At 41.4% G+C, this 20486-nt stretch overlaps 1 protein-coding gene across 5 annotated transcripts in view; it reads right to left on the bottom strand.

Annotated features, from left to right (window-relative positions):
* Window positions 1-234: 234 nt before the first annotated feature.
* The window catches only part of tp63 (tumor protein p63), a 32401-nt gene continuing 12149 nt past the window's right edge, over window positions 235-20486 (bottom strand). For 2 of the 5 annotated variants that reach the window (XM_018670044.2, XM_018670048.2), the window contains 11 exons: window positions 15809-16066; window positions 8163-8349; window positions 7941-8056; window positions 7106-7215; window positions 6849-6985; window positions 6532-6614; window positions 6313-6437; window positions 3491-3636; window positions 3009-3156; window positions 1823-1916; window positions 235-1724 (listed from right to left, as the gene is read on the bottom strand). In XM_018670044.2, coding sequence (XP_018525560.1) covers window positions 1428-1724; window positions 1823-1916; window positions 3009-3156; window positions 3491-3636; window positions 6313-6437; window positions 6532-6614; window positions 6849-6985; window positions 7106-7215; window positions 7941-8056; window positions 8163-8349; window positions 15809-16066 — 1701 coding nt within the window. In that variant the 3' untranslated portion in view covers window positions 235-1427. The remainder of the gene's footprint in view (window positions 1725-1822; window positions 1917-3008; window positions 3157-3490; window positions 3637-6312; window positions 6438-6531; window positions 6615-6848; window positions 6986-7105; window positions 7216-7940; window positions 8057-8162; window positions 8350-15808; window positions 16067-20486) is intronic. The other 3 variants (XM_018670046.2, XM_018670049.2, XM_018670050.2) reach the window with 2 other exon arrangements.

Raw genomic sequence — 20486 nt, 5'->3', positions numbered from 1 at the left:
TTAACCTAGAAAATAAGACTGAAATAATGATTTCCTCAGAGTCGTCTCTCTAGAGTTGAGCTGTCATCTCAAACTGACACTGGTCATTTCATTTAAATGGTGAGTTTCCATAAGTAATCAGTGTGATGAAATGCAGGGTAGTGTTGTCTGTGGTTATTTCATCTTAGTGTTTGTATAAAGGAGTTAGTATTTCTATGAATCCAAACACTCAAAATAACTTGACACAAAGGAGCATTAACATGCAATACAGCAGGTATGGATATTTATTTCAGATTTGTATCAAAATACCCTTGGTATATTGCATCATATTTACAATACATTGTACAAAAATATGAAAATGCAAATGTTTTTGCTCTCTAACAATGCTGGCTACTTAAAACCATGCTGAAAATGGGCTACTGGCTATGGCAGGATACACACATACTGTATGCACTCTTCTGAAGTAATAACAAACATTGATCTCAGTGGTAAAGCTACCAGGCAGTATTCACATCAGTATGCTTTGTTCGATGATGAAAATCATGCATTTTCTTTAGGGACTTTCAAAAGCGAACTATACAAATTTATATACACTTATATCAGGTTTTGGCCAGTTATCAAATGAAATAAACCTCTACCAAAACATGGTTCAGGATAAAAAAAATACTTGTGTTAGGCATCCTCTGCAAGAGCAAAAGCTTGCTCTTATAATGCAATCACAACCACATTTGCACAGCAGTAAAAACAAGAACAAATAAAACATCAGTCATAGTATCACTGTAAAACACTGGGTCAAGAGCATTAGGCCTATATATGGCTACATCAAATGAATGACCATCTGTCACTTAAACACACATACTTCACAACCTGACACAAAAAGGTGATGCATTGGTCTCACAACAGACATAAAAAAAAAGCAAAATATAGAAGCTACAGCAGAAAACAAATTGCCCATCAACTGACATAATACTTCTGACAGGAAATGTTTGAAATGTATACAATCAATGCTGACTTCTGCCACAGATGAAAACCAGTGTACTTGACTAACTTGTACAACCATAATTGTGAAAACATATATGTATTACAAGCTAAATGCACTTTTGCTATGGCCCGTAGCAGAAATATAAACCCTATAAGCCCTTTAATGCAAGTTTTGTTTCCAGTCATGCTTTAACATGGGAATGAATTATGAACACTTAACAAAACCTCAAAGCAATCTTGAAATCCTCAGCATTTCTTAAGTGCTCTCAAGAAATTAGGAACATGATAAAATGCACCTTTGCTCAACACCATTTGTTTCTCTGCGATATCGAGAACAATGAAAATAAGTGCATCTCTATGCGTATGTGTATTTTGTTCTCAGTATAATACCAAGTTTTCAAATGAAATGTTCCAACAGCAGGCATAAAATGAGAAATGGCAACATCGAGAACAAGACAGAGGTCGTCTTACTCCCCTTCCTCCTTGATGCGCTGCTGTTTGTTGCGGCGAGAATCCAGATCAAAGGAAAAGTCGGACCACTCGTCGCGTGGTGGGAAGGAGATGGTCTGGCGCAGGGTGAAGCGCACGGCGTCGATGACGCGCTCGCCCCGGGCCTCAGAGGCGCCGACGCTGACAGTGGAGGCCCCGCTGGTGGTGCGCACTATGTGGGGAGGTGGGGAAAAATCCATGGCCTGTCGGTGTTCCATGATGCCCTTCCAGATGATGTGCTGGAACTCTGCAGGGATCTTCAGCCTGGACAGGTCCTAATGGTCATTACACAGGGTAGCGTTAGTATTCGCAGGGGGAGCCACTCTTCTTTCTAACCCATCAAATGACTCGTGTTGGATAGGCAAGGGCTCACCTCCATGTTATAATTCTCAATCTGGTAGATGTTGGTTAGGCCCTGTGCTGTGAAGTAGTCCAAGCAGCCTGCGCAGCCCAGCCGTATGAGGAAACTGTGGGAGGAACAGAGGAGACGAGACTTAAAGACGGAACCATCAAACTCTTGGTGATGTTCATATCATTTACTTTACAACACATGGTGGCGCTGGGTTTCTGCACTTTTCTGCAAATTCTGTGTTTGACTTCTGAGACTTGGTTGTTTCACAGCACAATATATAAAGCACTATATCTTAAAGATGTCACGAGGAAAGAGCTTAAAAAAGGACCTGATTCTGAGTTACTACATGTATTCTAAGTATGTCGTTTTTTAATGTTGAGTTAAGTAATTTAATACAATAAAAAAAAGAAACACTGTTTTAGAACAATTTAGGGATGAAGTAATAACTCTTCTAAATGATTTAGAAATACCCTCTAACTTTAGGAACATTCAACAGTAAAGACACAAGACATTATGAGAACAAGTTATGTAATTATTAAGATCGATTTAGATATATGAAATATGAGTTTTAGAGTTTTTTATTTATTTAATTATAGAAATTTTTAGCTCAAAATGTTTCAACATTAGTTTTTTATAATGGCATTTTTCCAAATGACATGATAGTAGAGTTGTCACCAGTGCCTGCCCTCTCTTAGCAAGCTCAACAACTTCCAGCTAACTAGTTAGCTCAGACTTTGTTTGTTTTTTTCTTTTTTTTTTTTTTTTTGGAGTAGCTAGCCAGGTAGCATGTGTAGCCTTGATAAGCTATGTTAAAGGAGAGCTTAGTTGTTGTGCCTGTAGAATTTTTATTTACAGCAGCAGTCTCTAGAAAGTTAGTCTAGCTAACAGTAGCTAAGAGGTTAACTTTATGGTAGCGGTTGTTGAGATTGTTAAAAAAAAAAGGCAGAGGGTATGAGAGGGTAAAAAGACTGGTGACAACACCACTGTCAGGAAAAATGCCATTGAAAAAAGGAATTAAAAAAAGGATGCCAATAAAAGTGTGTCACTATGAAAAATAAGAAATAAAATATATATTGATATATTATTTTACAGTTTATAGGTATATTTTACTCTATCCAGTCATTTGATTATTTATTTTATAACGTCTTATTTATTTATTTAAAATTGAAGGTGAATGCGCAATTTTCAAAATGGTTTGATGAAGTACCTGGAGATGCTGCTGTCCATGGGATATGGAGGAGGGGGGGTACAGTGGGAAGAAGGCACCAGGGGTAGCTGTGGCTGCAGTGCGTGTGTGGGGCTCAGTGAACTCATGTCAGCGTTCATGGGGATGTGAGTGCCCATCATGGGAGTCACTGCAGAGACAAAAGGAGCTACTGTGAGCTTTCTTTTACTGCTCTGGGATTTCGAGATTATGTAACGTCCGATGAAACATGTTTGGTGGGGTGGGGGGGGGGGGCATGCAGAGGTTACTGTTGACATGACACATAATGCATCATAACAGGTCCTGCGGGAGAGTCTCAGCAGGATCACATTCTTTTTGAGGGGGAAGCTTTCTGGGGGGTGGGGGTGTTCAGGTCCCCTCCTTCCTGCCTGGACACGCTGTCCTTATACAGATACAATAAGCCTAGGAGGGACAGGATGACTAGCCTGAGATAGACAGGAAGAGAAGCAAAGGGCCACACTTACTGTCAGTCAGGCCTCCAGACATGCTGGATGGGGTGAGTGTGTTACGCTGCTGGGGGTTGATGAGCTGGCTGACAGAGGGCAGCTTGTTGACTTTTCCGTGGGTTGGGGAGCTGGAGCCGAAGGGGGACTGAGACGGCATCGAGGTCCTGGGGCGGGAGAGAAGAGGTTACAGGCTGTTACTACCGTCATCTTGCAACAGCAGTGAGATCATTCTGATCTGTACTGTCATTTAATGGAAACAATAATGACTGACTTTCCTAAAGAACACTTATACATATTAACATAACTGATGCTATCACTGATAATATCACATTACAGCAACTAAATGTCAGATCTGGGCCCAGGGAGGGTTTCAGCCTGATACAGACTTTAATGAAACAGCAGAGCTTAGAAAGAAAAGGACAGAGTTCAACCAAAAAAATCAATTTATTATAATCTGAGAGACAAAAGTGCAGCAGCCACAGAAATAACAAAATAATCTGTTTCAAACAGAATGGCCAGAGTCAAATGTTCAAACTTGCTCTGTACACAACAAAGTGAACACCTGCAGTTTCTATTAAAAGACACTTTATTGAAAGAAAGTTAAAAACAAACACACAAACTGTCCTGCAGTCACTTTATAAAACATGACCAGCATTAGCAAAAAGTTCTCTCAATAATAAAGCCCCCCCCCAAAAAAAAGTCCCACAAGATAGATTCTGTGAGTCCAGCTCTGATAAAGATGCAAAGGCAGAACACATTCAGTTGAACAAGCCCTCGAGTCAAGTAAGATAGAAAAACAAATGTTTAAGCTTGGTTCCTGTCCAGCGTCAGCCTCAGCAACATCTCACAAACAGACTCTATGCAACGGACACATGATAAATAGTGATGACTAGAACAAAGTGAGGATGTCATCACGACAGGCAACCTTAAACATGTCCTTTTAATGGACAAAAATAACACATGCAAAACTGATCTATGAACTTCAAGAAAAAACCTCAGTAGAGCCAGTAGCTGAGTGGATAAATAAGAATGACTTTGTCCAGTGTGTAGGGCTACATCCTACATGCTGTCTATAGTTAGCACAGTGGCTGAACTGGAGAAGTGCTTCTCCATGATCTTGCAGCAGCAACAGATCTTAGAAACAGAAAATTTTAGTGTCACATCCTCAGTGCAGAATCCCAGGAAAGGCAGAAAGTTAGCAGATCAGAAAAATCAAGGTTGATAAAAAGGAGACAGAGAGGAGGTCCGTGTATCAGGGGAGGAGGAGGAGGATGAGGAGGAATGTGGGGCAGAGTTTCAGGAAGAGCTGCAGCGCCGCCTCTGCTCTCCTGCAGGTTCCAGGAGCTGGCTACCAAGACGGGTTTTTATCAGACTGCAGGGGAAGAACCAGAGAGAAGAGAGAGAGGAGAAATAAAGGCTCACTGATGGAGGAGAAGAGAGGAGTGAGTGACCCCAGAGAGGCCCAGAGGTTGTAGCTTAATAAATGTTACTGAGAAAAATCAGTGATGGAGGTTTTTGTGACAGACAGCTGGAGCTGAGGTTCTGCACTAATACCACTGTCCAGAAGATGGCACTATGCCGACACAGATCACAGCAGTTCACTACCGGAGCAAGCAGTGATATTATTAAGCGTTTACACAGTGGAGGAAAAGAAAAGGTCTGAAACATTCACTGTGGACAGAACCTTTTATTTCAAAAGGTAAAAAGTGAGAGGGAAACATTGTAGGAGAGAGAAATTACAGAATAGAGTAACAAGCTCTGTTGGCTGTGAGGATCTTAAGACTATATGAAGAAAAACAGGAAAACATGCAGAAGTCTTAAAGTGTAAAAACTATTCAACAAGCCCACTAAAATCTGAAATGAATGCTTTATTTTGTTAAATATTGCTTGTTAAATGATTATTAATAACATTTCCATAACTACCTGCCTGGTCACAGGAAGCCAGTAACAAACACACATGAAGTGAAAAACAGCAAATGTTTGCACCATCTCACTGTGAGGCTGTCTGCCAGTCTCTTAATGGGAAACTATAACATAAGCAATAATTATCATCACAGGCCTGTCAAACTATCATTTACACCCATCTCCTCTTTTTTAGCTTATAGTGAGATGGGCGTGGACAATGAAAAGTGTGTGTGAATATGTGTGTCTGAGACAGTTTTAATTACGCTGAAGCGAATAGGTGAGGCTGAGGTACGGATTTTGTTGGGTGCTGTTGTGTAAACCTGGCAGAGCACCCAAAGGCGTTACCACGAATCTTTGGAAGCTTCTCCTTAACAAAGCATAGCCAGGTACATTTGTCACGATTCATCAGCTTTGGCTCATATCCCGTGAGAGAGCAGAAAGGAAAAAAAAAGAGAAAAGAAAAAAACAGCTCTACTTGATGCAAGGCTCACCCTCCAAAGTTCCTGGCACTGAACAAATTCTGGGTAAATTCTCAGCTGCTAGGAAACACTGAATAACATCCATTTTAAAGCAATTATAAGCTTTTACTTGATAGCTGCAATGCTTCAGTGGCAGCAGTAAATACAATCAAGAAATCTCATGCATAACCTTTATCAGTGCGATCCACTTTTGCAGCAACAAGTCAGTCATGGTAAGTCAGTTAAATCACTGCAATCTATTCAAAAGAAAAACTATTTCATCCCAAACAAAAAGCCGCTGTGCAAACAATCAAGCAATTTACTAACAATAAGCATGCACAACTAAAAACACAGCACAAGGGAACAAGTCCACTTGAATTCAAGGGTGAACCTTGCAAGTAATGTAGGTCTGTCTTTCATCATGAGCCTGAGAACAAAAGATTCATTGCTTTATTAATTATCTACACTGGTACTCACTGTTTCTGAAGTAGGTTTTGCTGCTGCTGCCGGTATGATTCTATGGTATGTTGTGGAAGAAACTGCATGAGCTCCAGAGACTCTTTGATTTTTACCAAAATCTCATAAATTTCACGGCCTTTGATCTATAAGGGAAAAAGAAAGACAGTGGTCAGTGAGCAGGTCAGACACACTCACAGCAACGTTTCAAAGTAACACTAGCAGCAAAATAACACTTACAGGCAAACAAAAAACCTCCTCATCTGTGGATCTTCTCTTCTTGATGGTGGACATCTGTATGCCTTGGGAAACATGGCGGAAAGCTGAAAAGAGGAGAAAAACAAGTGAGTACAACTGCCATGTGCTCGACAGCCAGCCTAAAGCCAGAGCAGGAGGAAAACGAGCGCGGACAAAAGGCAAGGAAGCAGCAGAGAGTTTGGCAGCATTCACTAAGTGCTGAGTGTTAACGAATGCAGCGGTTGAGGGTCCTCCACACTGGCAGCATGTCAGGTGAGACCAAAGCTCATCAGCCCATCACCAGCCCCAGCACTACTTACGGCGTTTCATACCCTCACTGCTCTTTGTGGCGTCCGTTACATGCTGCTTGCGGATGCTGTCCTCATCTGCCTTACGGTCTCTGCCCGGGCAGGCGCAGATCCTGGCCTCGAAGCACCGGCGGCCTAATACCTGACCACTGGGAGGAAGACAGGGACACAGAGCGTGGCAGAACCTCGGTCACAAACAATCCACCACTTAACTGGAGGCATGACTGCCAACTACTGAGGATGAGGATGATGATCGTAGCGTCTCTTACTCTCTAGTTTCCAGAGTGACAATGATGAGTATTGGGCGTCTGTTCATTCCACCCACGCAGCTCGAGTTGCACATGAAGTTGTACAGAATTGTGGTGAATTCTGTCCCCACCTGAGGAGGCAAATGAATGAAGGTGAGTGACAACAGTGGGTTAGACAGAAGAAAAACAGGTAGGTAGAAAAAACTGGTTTGTAAAAGCCCTGTTAAAAACCTGGCTCGATTTTTTAAATAGGATTATTCTGCAGGAATACAGCTTTTAACTGAGTTTCTCTCAAGTTACTGCAAAATAATAACCACTAAACAGTTCCTTAAGTGCATATAAATGCAGAGTTAGAGTGCTAACTTGCAACTGCATAAAATGGTTTTGTTTTTCTTTCACTACTTGGCTCTTTTCTTTCATTATATACATTTAAAATACCCACAGGTTTATAATGCACTTCAGTTCTTTTACTGTCATTGTATCAGGAACCTTCCACAGGTTAATGACTGAAAACAATCAAACTACACTGTAAGCACAACTGACACTAAACCTTCTCAAGAGGAGTTATGGCTTTTAAGGAGATATTGAGATCTTAAAATCAGTGATTGGCTTTTAATTTTGTCATAACTTGCCATGTGACCATGTGATTTAAAATAAGCAGAAAAGTTGTTCTCATAAGCAGAAAAAGAAGACTTTGTCCCTTCATACAGGGGTTTTTTGGGGAGAGCAGTTGCTGCGTGTGAGCTGGACGTGAGAGGCCGGGCTTTCAGAGAGCTTGGTGTCTGTCACCGCTCTGTCAGAATCAGGCTGAGGTGGTGAGGTGTTACTGACAGGGCGGGGATGATAGACAGCTCACCTGGGGAGGTTCGTAAGGCACTAACACACTCTGTCTCCCAGTGATGGAGTCCTCCACGTACTGGGCATGGCTGTTTCCCTCCACGCGGATCAGATGGCTGGGAGGAGCGATCTGACCTGGAAGCAACACGAGTGGTGTCATTAAATGTCAACAGTAAACTATGATTACTGAAGTGAAACATGAGTGACAATGTTTTTTCTTTATTAATTCAAGAGAACTGACCATCATTGAACTCGCGGCTGAGCTCGTGGTTCGGGCAGCGTTTCACCACTTCGGTCACGTGTTCGGCTTTCTTGTAAACAGGCATGGCTCTGATAACAGCGCCCTGTGGAGGGGTGGTCAGGACTTTGATCTGAATGGGACATGTCTTGGCAATCTGGCAGTATAACTTCTTCAATTCTGTTGAGTACTGGAAAGTAGAAAAAACAAGACAAAAGACAAGATTAGATAAAACAGTAAATGTGGCTTTAAAACAATATTTGCATAAATTTTAAAGGCACAGATTGAGTTGCGTAACACCTGTTGCCTGGACTGTGCACTTCTGGTTTCCCCTGAAGCAAAAGGGGTTAAAGACAAGACTGTGATTATGACCTACTTAAATAAACACACACACAAGTCTTGGTCCTAAGAGTGTATTGGGCAACCTCAAAGATGTCTCATGGAGAGCCTCTGGGACTTCCGAGGAGCGCCATAAAACGGACCCCTCCAGCAGCAATTAAACTGGGCCTGGCTTTCATCTTCAAGGGAGGAGTACTCTGCTAAAGCATCTGATGGCCACTCATCATACAGAACAGGGCTTCTGAAGAGGCTGGCTAGCTAACGCTACATGAGGCTGAGTGCAGTTTTCCTTGTGGGATTGGAAGAAAATGACTCAGTTTTAGCTTTAAGAGCGCAGGAGTCAAGGACTAATCACAGGAGTCATGGAAGATCCATCTGGTGCCAAAATGTGATGGTTGCTCACACACTGGCTCACATTCAAGTTTGTAAGCCAGGAGTCATGAATAATGGATATATGCTGATCCCTGGCACAGCTAGAATTGATAACCAGTAAGCCATCAGAAAAGACTGAATTGTTACTAATAGGCATAACCCAACTGTGTAAACAAACCATTCAAATCACTGCTGTGTAAGCAGAGCCTTAAATCCTCTGTGTGCAGAAGACAGCGGGTGGGGATGGGAGGTGGAGGGGAAAATTTTCCTGTCAGTTTCATTTCTGAGTGAAGAAAAGTGAACATTGTGAAAACCGCTTGGGGGTTGTGCTCGAGAACAATGCAACATAAAATTCCACCTCTATTAAGTTTGGTTCCAAAGAAAAGGAGCTCATCCCAGTACCTGTCTGTGCTGACTTTAAATATTACACAAGCTTGGCATGGACATTTTCTACTCTGCTCCCCAGGCACAACCTTTCCTTTCATCAGGACAAACGCAAAACAGTGCTTTCTCTTCTCACTTTCCTATATACCCGCTCTCAAACTGCACACATTTCTGCTGTGCATTTCACCCAGAGATGGGATCCACTAATACAGGCGGGTTAATAATAACAACCCAAACTCTTTGCTTCATTCCTTTCCTCAAGTGACCTCATTATAAACTGTACATACACAGGATGAACTGACACAACACTACACTACAGAAAGTTCTGATTATATTAAATGTTATATCAGAAAGTAAAGTTATAAAAAAATAAAATCAGTTATAAATAAAATCAGTTAATCAAGTGTTTTGATTTACCACTTGCGCATTAACACATGAAGTTAACATGATATACTGACAGGTGAGCACAGTTCAAGCTCTGGGACATGTATGTCAACATGATGACTGAAGTGATTCTTCTTAAAATCAAAGCAGCTTTCCAAAAGGTCTTCTTGAAAAAAACGTCTAAGATGAATGTTTGCAGTTGTCCCTGTGCTCCTAACCTGATACTCCCTGTACGCCTCTGTCAGTCAGCTAAATGAGGTGGAGAAACCAAGCAGAGATTGGGGGGGGGCAGGCAAAAGAGAAAGAGAGAAGTGTGGTGTAAAGGGTCAGTACGTAGTCTTTTGAATAATTATAGGGTGCTGGTTTTGTGTAGCTGAAGGCAAAAACAACTACAAACACCAAGATCTAATCAGAGATGTTGGAGGTATAAAACAAAGTTTGTGTAGATCATATCCTACTGTCTCAAACTTACACACACACACACACACACACACACACACACACACACGAGAGAGAACCATCCCAGCCCTGAAGCTACAAACTTTGAGCACACAACTATGCGCTGCTGGTGCTGTGTTTGCTCAGTAGTGAGAGCGGGAGCTGCTGCTGATCGCTGAAAGCAGTGCCTGGCTAAAGCTAACACTGTTCTGGGTGGAGGACAACCAGTTGACTGATGGGATTCAGTGGCTCACACAGGGTGCGGTGTTCAGGTGTTAACATGTAATTATGAGTCTTTCTTTGGTCATAATGTGAATTACACAGCCAAGGAACACTGAGTGCACAATACAGAGCTGCTTAATCACAATCATTTGAAAGAAAACTTTGCTAAGTGTTTGCAAGAAGCACACGTGACACATTGTTCAACTGGCACATGTGGTGGTGAGGCAGAAAAAAATAATGAATGACCTGCAGAGGCTGTATTTACAAACACTAGCTACGGTGACTGGTGCTGTGCATCTCTGCTGATCAGAATAAATGAGCAGAGGCTGGTTAGTTCTGCAGTTTCTCAACAGGTGTAATAATGAAAATATGCTTATAATAATCTTCCTGCAGCCAACATACAATTTGTTCTGATGCTTGTACAGTGCTGCATGTGTGCAATTACTTTCTAACACATGCAGCACTTGAACACACAAATACACACTTCCCGTTCAGCACAGGTTGAGGCAGGCCCACAGCTGTGGCGTTCTTTCCTCCCTGACAGGCGCTGCGGGCGCATGCAGAAGTCAAGTCCTGACAAACATCAGGCTTTAAACAAGCACTGTTTGGCGCCTCTGGTCTTGTCTTCTTCATACCTGACATGTCATGTCATGCCTGGAGCTTCTCCCAAACCTGTTTAATTCAACAATAATGCAAAGGAGTTTTTTTCCCTCTCCTGTTTTCTCTGAAACTGAAGTAAAACGCCTACTTCTCGGCAGAAAATTAATTTGTCATGTATTAGGTGAGAATCATCTCTCTCTAAAAAAAATGTTTGGTGTAATCATCAGCTCCAATCTTGACCATCCAATCTCAGTGACACCTGTCCCCAGGCAAACCTGTACACTGACAAGTAGCATCATGTTTTTGTGGCAAACATCAAATACACATTTGTCACTTTTGGGATTAGCCAATCGAATGCTTGTACTCTGACTTTTACTATGACTTTAACTACAACTGAGCTGATTGCATTTGAAACTGAAAATAAAAGCAAAAGAAAAAATGTTAGATAAAAAAAACTTCCCTTCATAATTTCAAATGCAGCATAGCTAAAGTCAGTTAAGCAGTATCATACTTCTCACAAAAAAATCACACCACATTGATTTCAATCAAAACTAAGGATTTGGATGGTTCTGATCCAAGAAATGTTCATCTTCCAACTAATGGCTTATTTTTGTATTTCTAGAACTACAACATGACCTTGTTTTCTGTTGAGATAAATCACTGCTGCAAGGATCTGTGTAAGGCTGTTTGATAGGAGTAAGAAAGAATCTTATGATCTGTAAAGAGCATGGGCTTTTCCACAACGATTATGGAGAAATCCCATAGCCCATATCATAAAAACCTTTTGACTCTGCCTTTTTAAAAATTTCCCTTCTACCTATTCCCATCTGTAGCTTTCAGGGCTTGTCTCCCTGTGATGGGCGAGTCGTGACAAGCTTCTTGACACAAACAAGTCTCAGCCCCATCTCGTGAGGCGTGGGACGGGCCCGCAGATGTTCCAGGGGCAAGCTGTGTCTTGCTGCCTTTCGCTAGAACACTCTTCTCTTTGAGCATTCAAGGGCTCTCCTCCTCCTCCGGCGCAATGTGAGATGCAACCATCAAGCTTAACTCTCTCAAAAAGACAGAGCCCACTCCAAGAGCACAGGGTTCAGGAAAGAGGCACACAGTATTTACACAAGTATTATCTACAGGCCCTCAATCCATTACTGTAATCCCCCTAGCTCTACAGCGTCCCACTGATAGCCCAAACCATGACATTCCTCTCCTTTGACAACTATATGTGGTGGCAGTTAATACATATGGCAAACAAAACCAATCTTTAGCCTCACAATAGTTGCATCAGTTGCCAACAATGGCTGCCTCATTTGCGACACTCCATTAATTTAGCAAAGAAAAGAATATAAACATCTGTAAACCGTCTGTTCATTTGACCTGGTTGACTGTTTTTCTCTAACTAAATGATAAAATAGGGAAACACCATGGAGACTGCAGGAGTGCCAACAAGGAAACCATGTAGGAGCAGTTCTGGGAAATGTTGACGTGTTACACTTGTGTGCGTGTGCGTGTGTGTGTCACAGTCATCCTAGACAGGAAGAGGTTAAGGTGTGGGTTAGGGATTAGGTGTGTCTCCATAAGAACAGTCATCAAAAAGCACAGTACACAGTCCACTAAGTCCCGTGGAAGATCCCACAGGCCTTCAAAAGGGGGGCTTTAGCAGATCTATGCACAGAGCAAAGCTGTGGTGGTGACATCTTCAGTGGCTCTCTGCCATCAGTCCGTCAGTCCAGCAGCCGAGCTATCGGGTTGAGATTATGAGAGCTTTGTGAAAGATCTCCTGAGATCAGGTGAGGGAGTCTCCTTCAAGATGGGAAGCAACACTGTAATCACTGTTCTTTAGAATAGCTGCTGTAGACCATGGGGGAAAATGACTCTATTATGGAAAATCATCAGTGTAACAAAACAACATTCAGTCGGGCAAAATTCTACAAATACTCTTTGGTGGGATTACAGTGTCACTGGTGGATGATGCACTTTAACCTGGCCATCAACTGACAAAACAACTCTGAGATAGTATTAATATTTTGTTCACTGTTTTAGATTGATTATGTTTTGTAACCATAAAGGAAACATAGAACAAAGGGCCTGAGTATGAGATTACAAAGAGGAGGAGGAGGCAGTTTCTATATGTGTGTGTGTGTGTGTGTGTGTGCATATATGAATATAGGAAGGTGTATAGATGTACATATACATGTACAGCCACAGTCACTGTGACTGATCAGTGTACACTTCACTCAGTGTTGTGATAAGTAACAAATCACTACTTTTCCATGTTAAGTCAGACCAATCAAACCAGTCTTGCATCATGTGTTGTGACTGTGGGACACACAGTCTGTTGCTTACATGTGTCTGTGATGGGGATGTGTCCTAAACCAGTGTGTCTCAGGCTTTGGGGCGTGCCTCTTGCAAACCACACTCTTAACCTCCTCACAGTTGCACATCAGACAAACACTTTTGTTTTTGGAGTGTGAAAATGAGAGGGATGAGTGAGGTAGTCTGGGAATTGGGTAAATGTCACAATCCCACACTTGGTGTGGCCAAGGAATAAGGTGAGATCGCCCAGCACTCCCTCAGTTCATCCTGTTTACTTGGAAGTCACAGTGCATTAAAGTCACTGCGTTCGGCTCAGCAGGTTTTTCAACAGTCCCAACAGTCTCTCTGGACACATTTGACAGCGATGATGTGTGGAGTAATATTTATCAGTCTTACATAATGATAGACCTTTTTAATCATCATTTCCATTGGAATTGTCTCATCATTAGTTGTCACTTATAAATAATTTGCTATAATGCAGGTTCATTATGTAATCGTTGACATGTCACACGTAGCTTAAGATGCCACATCATTTTATATCCTGATTCTGATTTGGTCAGTGACCCCTGTCGCCTGTAATATCCCCCTCTTCCCATCTTTCACTACCCTATGTATCAAAACTGTCCAAAAAATTATCTTAAAAACAAAAACATTGACATATATACGTTGACAAAAACCCGTCACCTATGTTGTCCGCTAGGGTGCATCAATACACCGAACTTGCAGGGCTATTACGGTGTCTGTACAGAGTGGTGCAGATAGGACATATAAACAACCAAGCAGGTGGGGCTCTGATGCAACAGCTGTCCCTCAGCCCTGTCATACATAATGACAGAGCAGGAGGAGCTGGTTGTGTAGGTTTACGGAGCATGACATGGTGACATCTAGCTGCACAGGGCATCTCCACACCTGGACCAACTGTTAAATCTGTTTACCTCTGTCATCAACAAAACACCAGTGAACTTTGCCCAAGTTGTGCGTTAATTGGAATGTGAACGTGATCAGAACAACAGTAAACGTGTTTATGAGGAATATTTCTGAGTTGTTTTTAACATCCATTCATATTATGAGGAATATTTCCGAGTTGTTTTTGACGTCCATTCATATTATTTATAATGCTAGAATTACATTAAAAAGGTTAGTAAATTGTAAATGTTTCTCATAGTAACAGCCTACGTGGTGAGATCAGGCTCTTCAGTTTTTCTTCTATCAGCAAGTCAAGTGCAATGTGTGAGCCTGAGCAAGAAATACCTGGGGTTTAGTCATGATATGAAGCTATACATCTCAAGAGGCATTCTTCCCTGCCAGATGTAGTTGTGCAACGCAGGACTTTCAAATGATGTGCACCTAAATCTGCCTGGAGCATAGATTGTCAGATAAGGAGTTCATTGGTAAAAGAGTTTTCTTTATCTTCTAATCTGAAAAATCACTGCTTCATATGATGTGTTATGATGACAGCATATTCCTGCTCAGATCACATATAAAAAACTTTAAAACATATAAAAAAATCAATTTGAAAATCTGATATTTCACTCCTATGGTCATTTGGTTTATCACCCAGTGTGAAACAGTTACATTGTACAATAAAGAAAACAGAGGTGTTCAGTGTAACAGCATGAGTATATACTTTAGAATGTCCGCTCAGAATACACTGTGACTGACTTACCTGGCTCTGTCTGAATTCGTCCTAAAGAGTCATGACAGTGTGCTTATGATGCGCATGGGAGATGTTTTTTAATCTCTTCTAAAATATTTTAATATATTTTATCTTTAAAATCTTGGAATAGTTTGGCATTTTGTGCAATTGCTATAGTGCTGAGAGATAGGTGGAAAGATCAGTACCACTTCCTTTTCTGCACATTGAATATTGTGAAAGGCTACAAAAACCAAAGTGTAAAAACAGTTTGCCAAGTTTGTTGGCTGCCTGGTAGCTGCTCTTTGCTGAGAAACAGTCGTTTTTGTTTAGACTGAATAAATGAGATATAGCATGTTGGTGACATGTAACAACTCATGGTGACACAGGTGTCACCACCTCTTTAAATGTTGAAAGTTCCTCATAATTAACTTTTAACTCATGAACTCCCCAAGAAAATAAAAACAGGATTAAAAAATATAACTTCAGAGGTGTGTTACATGTGGTCCATTTAGTTTGTTTGATATCCCCCACAATTTATAATTTTCCTTAAAGGAGAAATGGGTCTTGGTTCTTATGAATTAAGATGCTGGTAGTTGGTTTTACCTTTGGACACAGCCAGGCTAACTGCTTCCCCCTGTTTCCAGGCTTTACCTTAAAGTAGTTAACTGGCTCCTGGCTGGAGGCTTTTGGGCTGATGGACTGATATGGGAATGGTCTTTATCTTTTCATCTAACTGTTTTAAGTGTTCACCCTTTACTAGTCAGTAGACAGTAATTTATGTAAAAGTATGTGTAGAAAGCACCCCGACTTAAAAAAGCTAGTGTTACAACAGCTATCTAGGAGCAGGGGCTGGGGCTTTGGTTCTTTATACATCATGTAATATTAAGATATGCTTGATTATGCGCTGGAATATCACCAATTTTAAGCAAATTGCACAAACTACTCCGATAAATAAGTGTCTTACCGTCCAGGTGGCAGACTTTGCTGTACTAGACTGCTGGAAGGACACATCGAAAGTGTGAGGCCCAGCGTAATCTGTGTTGGATGGGATGGCAGGTGAGGGAGAAAGGGCATCAAAGGTGGAACTGGGTTGGGCGTAGGGTGATGGGGCTGTCACGTTGTTTTGTGCATGGTCGTTGTTGTAGGGGCTGGTGGAGGTTGAACCACCATTCTGTATGTTCTGATCCATGCTGTTCAGGAGCCCCAGGTTCGTATACTGTGACTGCAGACAAAATGAAAGAGGGTGCGGGAGTGGGGAGAAACAACAAAGGAATGTTTTCAGTCATTATAGGAGAACTTCAGGGATTTCAGACAGGATATAATTTAAATGAAAATGCAAACAGAAAAATTATTTTGTCAAACTCAGATTTTTAAGAACCAACAAGGGTTGGTCTGTCACCTGTTCGGTTATACTACTAACACTGAGAACATGACAAAATCTGGCAAGAATTAACCTTCAGTAACAACAGGTGTTACAGTTTTACATTACACCAATTACACTGAATAAAAAGAAGAAAGTATGCTACAGGAAGTGGAGATCTTGTTTCAAAGTAGTAAAAAAGATTAACGATTAAGCAAAGCAACATAAACCATCTTTTCTGGTGTTTATGGTCTAGCTCCTTTTTGAACCAAAATGCTAACACTCCTGCCATAACTGGCCTCACTCAAACTACCAGCTGAGCCTTCTGACTCCCTTTTCCACAGCCAAAACTATTCAGACAGGAGGAATGGAATTAAAATATCTGCCTTTAAACAAGATGGAGAATACGCCTGGGTTGTAGCCAGTCCCTTCCTGCTTGCTCTGCTCGCCATTCACCCCATTCCTTTCCATTTATAAATGGCACATTCCTGGACGAGGTGCCATGGCTCTCACTCTTTAGACAGCCATTAATCTCTCCAGGGCCTCTTGTTTATTTCAAGCACGGCTGACCACAGCTGTCCAGCTCACACCCATTGCACTGCCAGGTGTTAGTGGTGTGCCAGATGACCAACAAACAAAACACTGATAAGGTAGGCTATATGACTGTTAATCAAGGTAGTGACTTATGAAGCAATGTTGCTGTTTTATTACAGACAAATCCACACGCAAAGACAGACTCATATAGTCAGACAGACACACCTGAGAGAGGTCATTTAAGTCAACCTCAGCATTGTGCAACAGTGCCAGAGGGTAGCTAGGTGTTTGGATGAGGGTCACTGTGTGTGCGGCGCAGAGCTGCTTAACCCCCCTACAAACAATGACACCAGGACTTATAAGAGCTTGTCTGGAGAACAATTATTCTGGGCACGCAGGTGTTAGGAGACAAGTGTTTTGTGAATGGAACACACACACACACACTAAGAAAGGAAGAAGAAAACTCATATCTGCTGCAAACCCCCCAGCCTTTAGCGGGGAGCACTTCTATGCACACTCCCCTACAATGAGCTAATTACACACGTTTCATAAAGGGTTAAACTCAATGGGCTGAAGATTGGCCCCGAGCATCTGATCTCAGACGAGAAAAAAAATTGTACGGTCCAAACTGGTGAGTAAAAATAACAGAAACTTATCAGTTACCCAAGAATTTCTCTCTCTTTATTTTTTCAGCCTACGTGAGAGAAAAGTGAAATCTTCCTTGTTTTACATGGGAACCAACACGGTGACACAATTTCCTGTTTAGACAGCATTTTCCCGTATGCAAGGAGTCAGTGATCATGATATCAAGAGAGATTCTTTTGAACTGTGGTGCAATTCACCACAGCTGCACTGAGGCACTCAGTCGTTCACAGATGACACGGCGTCCCCCAGCACCTGATGCTGGCAGCTGCAAAGGTTAATGTGACAGGCACCAATTATCAATGTCAAATTATTATTCTAAAGAAGAAAAGGTTGATGCTGGCCAGAGACCAAACATTAGATTAAAGCAGGGACATATAGCAGAATGCCTGACATAGAATACTTAACATTAAATACAGGGCCCTGGATAATGCACCTTATGGTCTAAATGAATATAAGGATCAAAGATGAGGAATGAGGATAAAGCCATAATTGACCAGATACTGGGGCCCAGAGAGGCAGAGTCTCACCTAAACTCATCATGTTTTAATGTTTAATTGACTGGAAGTGGGATATAAGCTTTTAAAAAGGTTGTGCGAGGGAGTTTCATGCCTTCTCTTCGTTTCCTTTAATCAGATCTTATTCCACTGTAATACAGCAACCATTTAATAACCACTTTAGCTCCTCTTAAAAATTCCTTCTGTTTATAGCCAACGCTGTGTTTAGGCCTTTGGGATGTCAGGCTGCTAAGAGGGAACATGATAAATCAGTGGCCCTGACATCCTCAACAGCCTTTAATAAAGTTTTTGAAAGGTTGTGCTGTCTGCTTGAGGCCTTCAAGCTCATTTCTTTGTCTGAGATAAATCCCGGGGTGAGCATTTCAACAGGAAAAGGAGCCTGTTGACCTTCAGAGTGATGGCCTGTTGATCACAATGTAGGAATCTGACTTATCCAGAACACATATCAGACATGTTTCAAATACACATGGCAGCACTAATTCAAAAGTTAATGCTAATGACAACACAGTATACACAGTGGCATACTAACACATTCAAATTATTACTTATTGCTCTGTCAATGACCAAATGAACGCACTAAAAGCTTGGAACATATCTGTATTTCTTCTTTGACTGAAGGCTAATCATGATGTCTTCAACATGAATGTCTGCGAGGTCTCTGTCAGCTCAGAGGTAATGATCTTGACTGATACATTTGTATCAACAGCAACAGTATCACAAGGCAGCAGAGATTCTGTAATCTTTATGAACACTGGAGGCAGAACACGTACCAGAAAATACTGTGTGTCTGCAGACGTAACAGTCCACAGTCCTCCAGAGGACCATGGAAACTAAGGAGGTGCATAAATTCGAAATTTGCTTTAAACCGTAGGACTGGGACTGATAAAACTATAGAATTCATATATACACATAAAATACACAAAGCCTCCAGCTGCTGCTACTGTGGTCACAAACTGATAAAGCCAGAGCCTGAACGACCAATAGATGACAGGAACCAGAGCAGACCTGGCCCGAGGGGGAGAATAGCTCCCATTCCAAGCTCTCTGGTGACCTGCTCCAAGTAGCATAAGAGCATCTAGGGGACTGTGATGAGTGACCACAGGGGAGGGAGGCATTAAAGGCTCAGCAGAGTTGGGGGATTGAGGTGGGGCTGGGTGGGGGTCTATCTACACCTTATACCTGCTGGGGTGGGCAGAGAAGGTGATTGTATCTGCATCAACACACCATTAAAGCAATTACGACCCTGGACTAAACAGCAGCGCCTGGCCAGCCACATTCTAATGACTGCAGCGGCTCCCAAGAGACTGGGAACGGAGGGAACCTGATACCTTACACACTGGAGGGATTGAGCTGGACACCACTTAAAGACCCCCTGCTCAACAACTTAAAAGACAGTGACCTGACACACCTGCTATCTGCAACCTGCAATCTGAGAATCTGTCACCGCTTACTTGCTCAGTTTTGGTTGAGTATTTGGTTGGTGACACAAAAAGCACAATCCTATGGTAACTGAAACAAGCAACAATAGATACTCAAAAATTGTTAGTTTTATGCTTTGACTCAAGATAATGAGTCAAAGCATAGAACTAACAATTCTGTTTTATGTAATTCATACAGATTAGACTTACTGACAAACAACTGTTGTCAAATACAGTAAGTCTATGAGGGCCAATTTTTTTGCCTGGAATTATAACACTGCAGTTTAGTTTAACTGATGCAAAATCATACAGCTTCTACAGTCAGAATAATGACATGTTGCAGATTTTTTTAAAGAAGCTGAAAATACCTTTTCATATTTAATTCACTTTAAAATATATATTTTATAGTGTTTAACATCAAGCTCTGCAAATACAGATCCATCAATCACAACGCTTGCACTTTCAAAGTGGGAATGGTACCTTTCATTTGTTTTTCTAAAGCTAAGAATTTTTAATGTAGACTTGCGCATTAAAAATTGCCAATTTTTTGTTTGTTGTTTGTTTTGTTTGTGAAAGAACAGAAAAAACATTTCATGTAAATTTCACACACCTGGTTCACAAAGACCAATGAAAACCACTGATCCAAGCTCTCTAAATTTAATAAAGCATGCTATAGTATCACAATAGTTTCAAATCATTAAAATAACATACATGATGTTTTTTTTCTATTGACTTTTCCACTCTTTGTCTTTCCCATGAAAGGTCTCTCAAAGAAATTTATCATCGCAAAAAATGAAAACCCTCCTAAAACCTTTTGGAAGTCTGATTTTCTACCACATACAACACTTAATCAACAAAAACAACTAGACTCAAAGTAAATCGCCTCAACTGACTCATTCAAATCCCAGTCAGACAGCAGCCATTTCACAAGAAGGGAATATTCAAAAATTCTCCAGGTGTTTACATTCCCCAGTTCTCTGGAGTCGTACACGCACACAGATGTGCACGCAAACACACACACACACAGTCAAATGCAAAACTATCTTCCCTGCGTTAAGTTCTTCTACGGAATTCTTACGTGATTAAAACAGACTAGTTGTATTCAGTTAATCCATATATTTTTATTTACTTAATTAGCATTAAATCCCTCTCACACCACCAAGTATCCTG

The sequence above is a fragment of the Lates calcarifer genome, linkage group LG17, assembly GCF_001640805.2.
Source record: "Lates calcarifer isolate ASB-BC8 linkage group LG17, TLL_Latcal_v3, whole genome shotgun sequence".
Classification (NCBI taxonomy): domain Eukaryota; kingdom Metazoa; phylum Chordata; class Actinopteri; family Centropomidae; genus Lates; species Lates calcarifer.
This window is presented reverse-complemented; position numbering and strand designations above follow the sequence as displayed.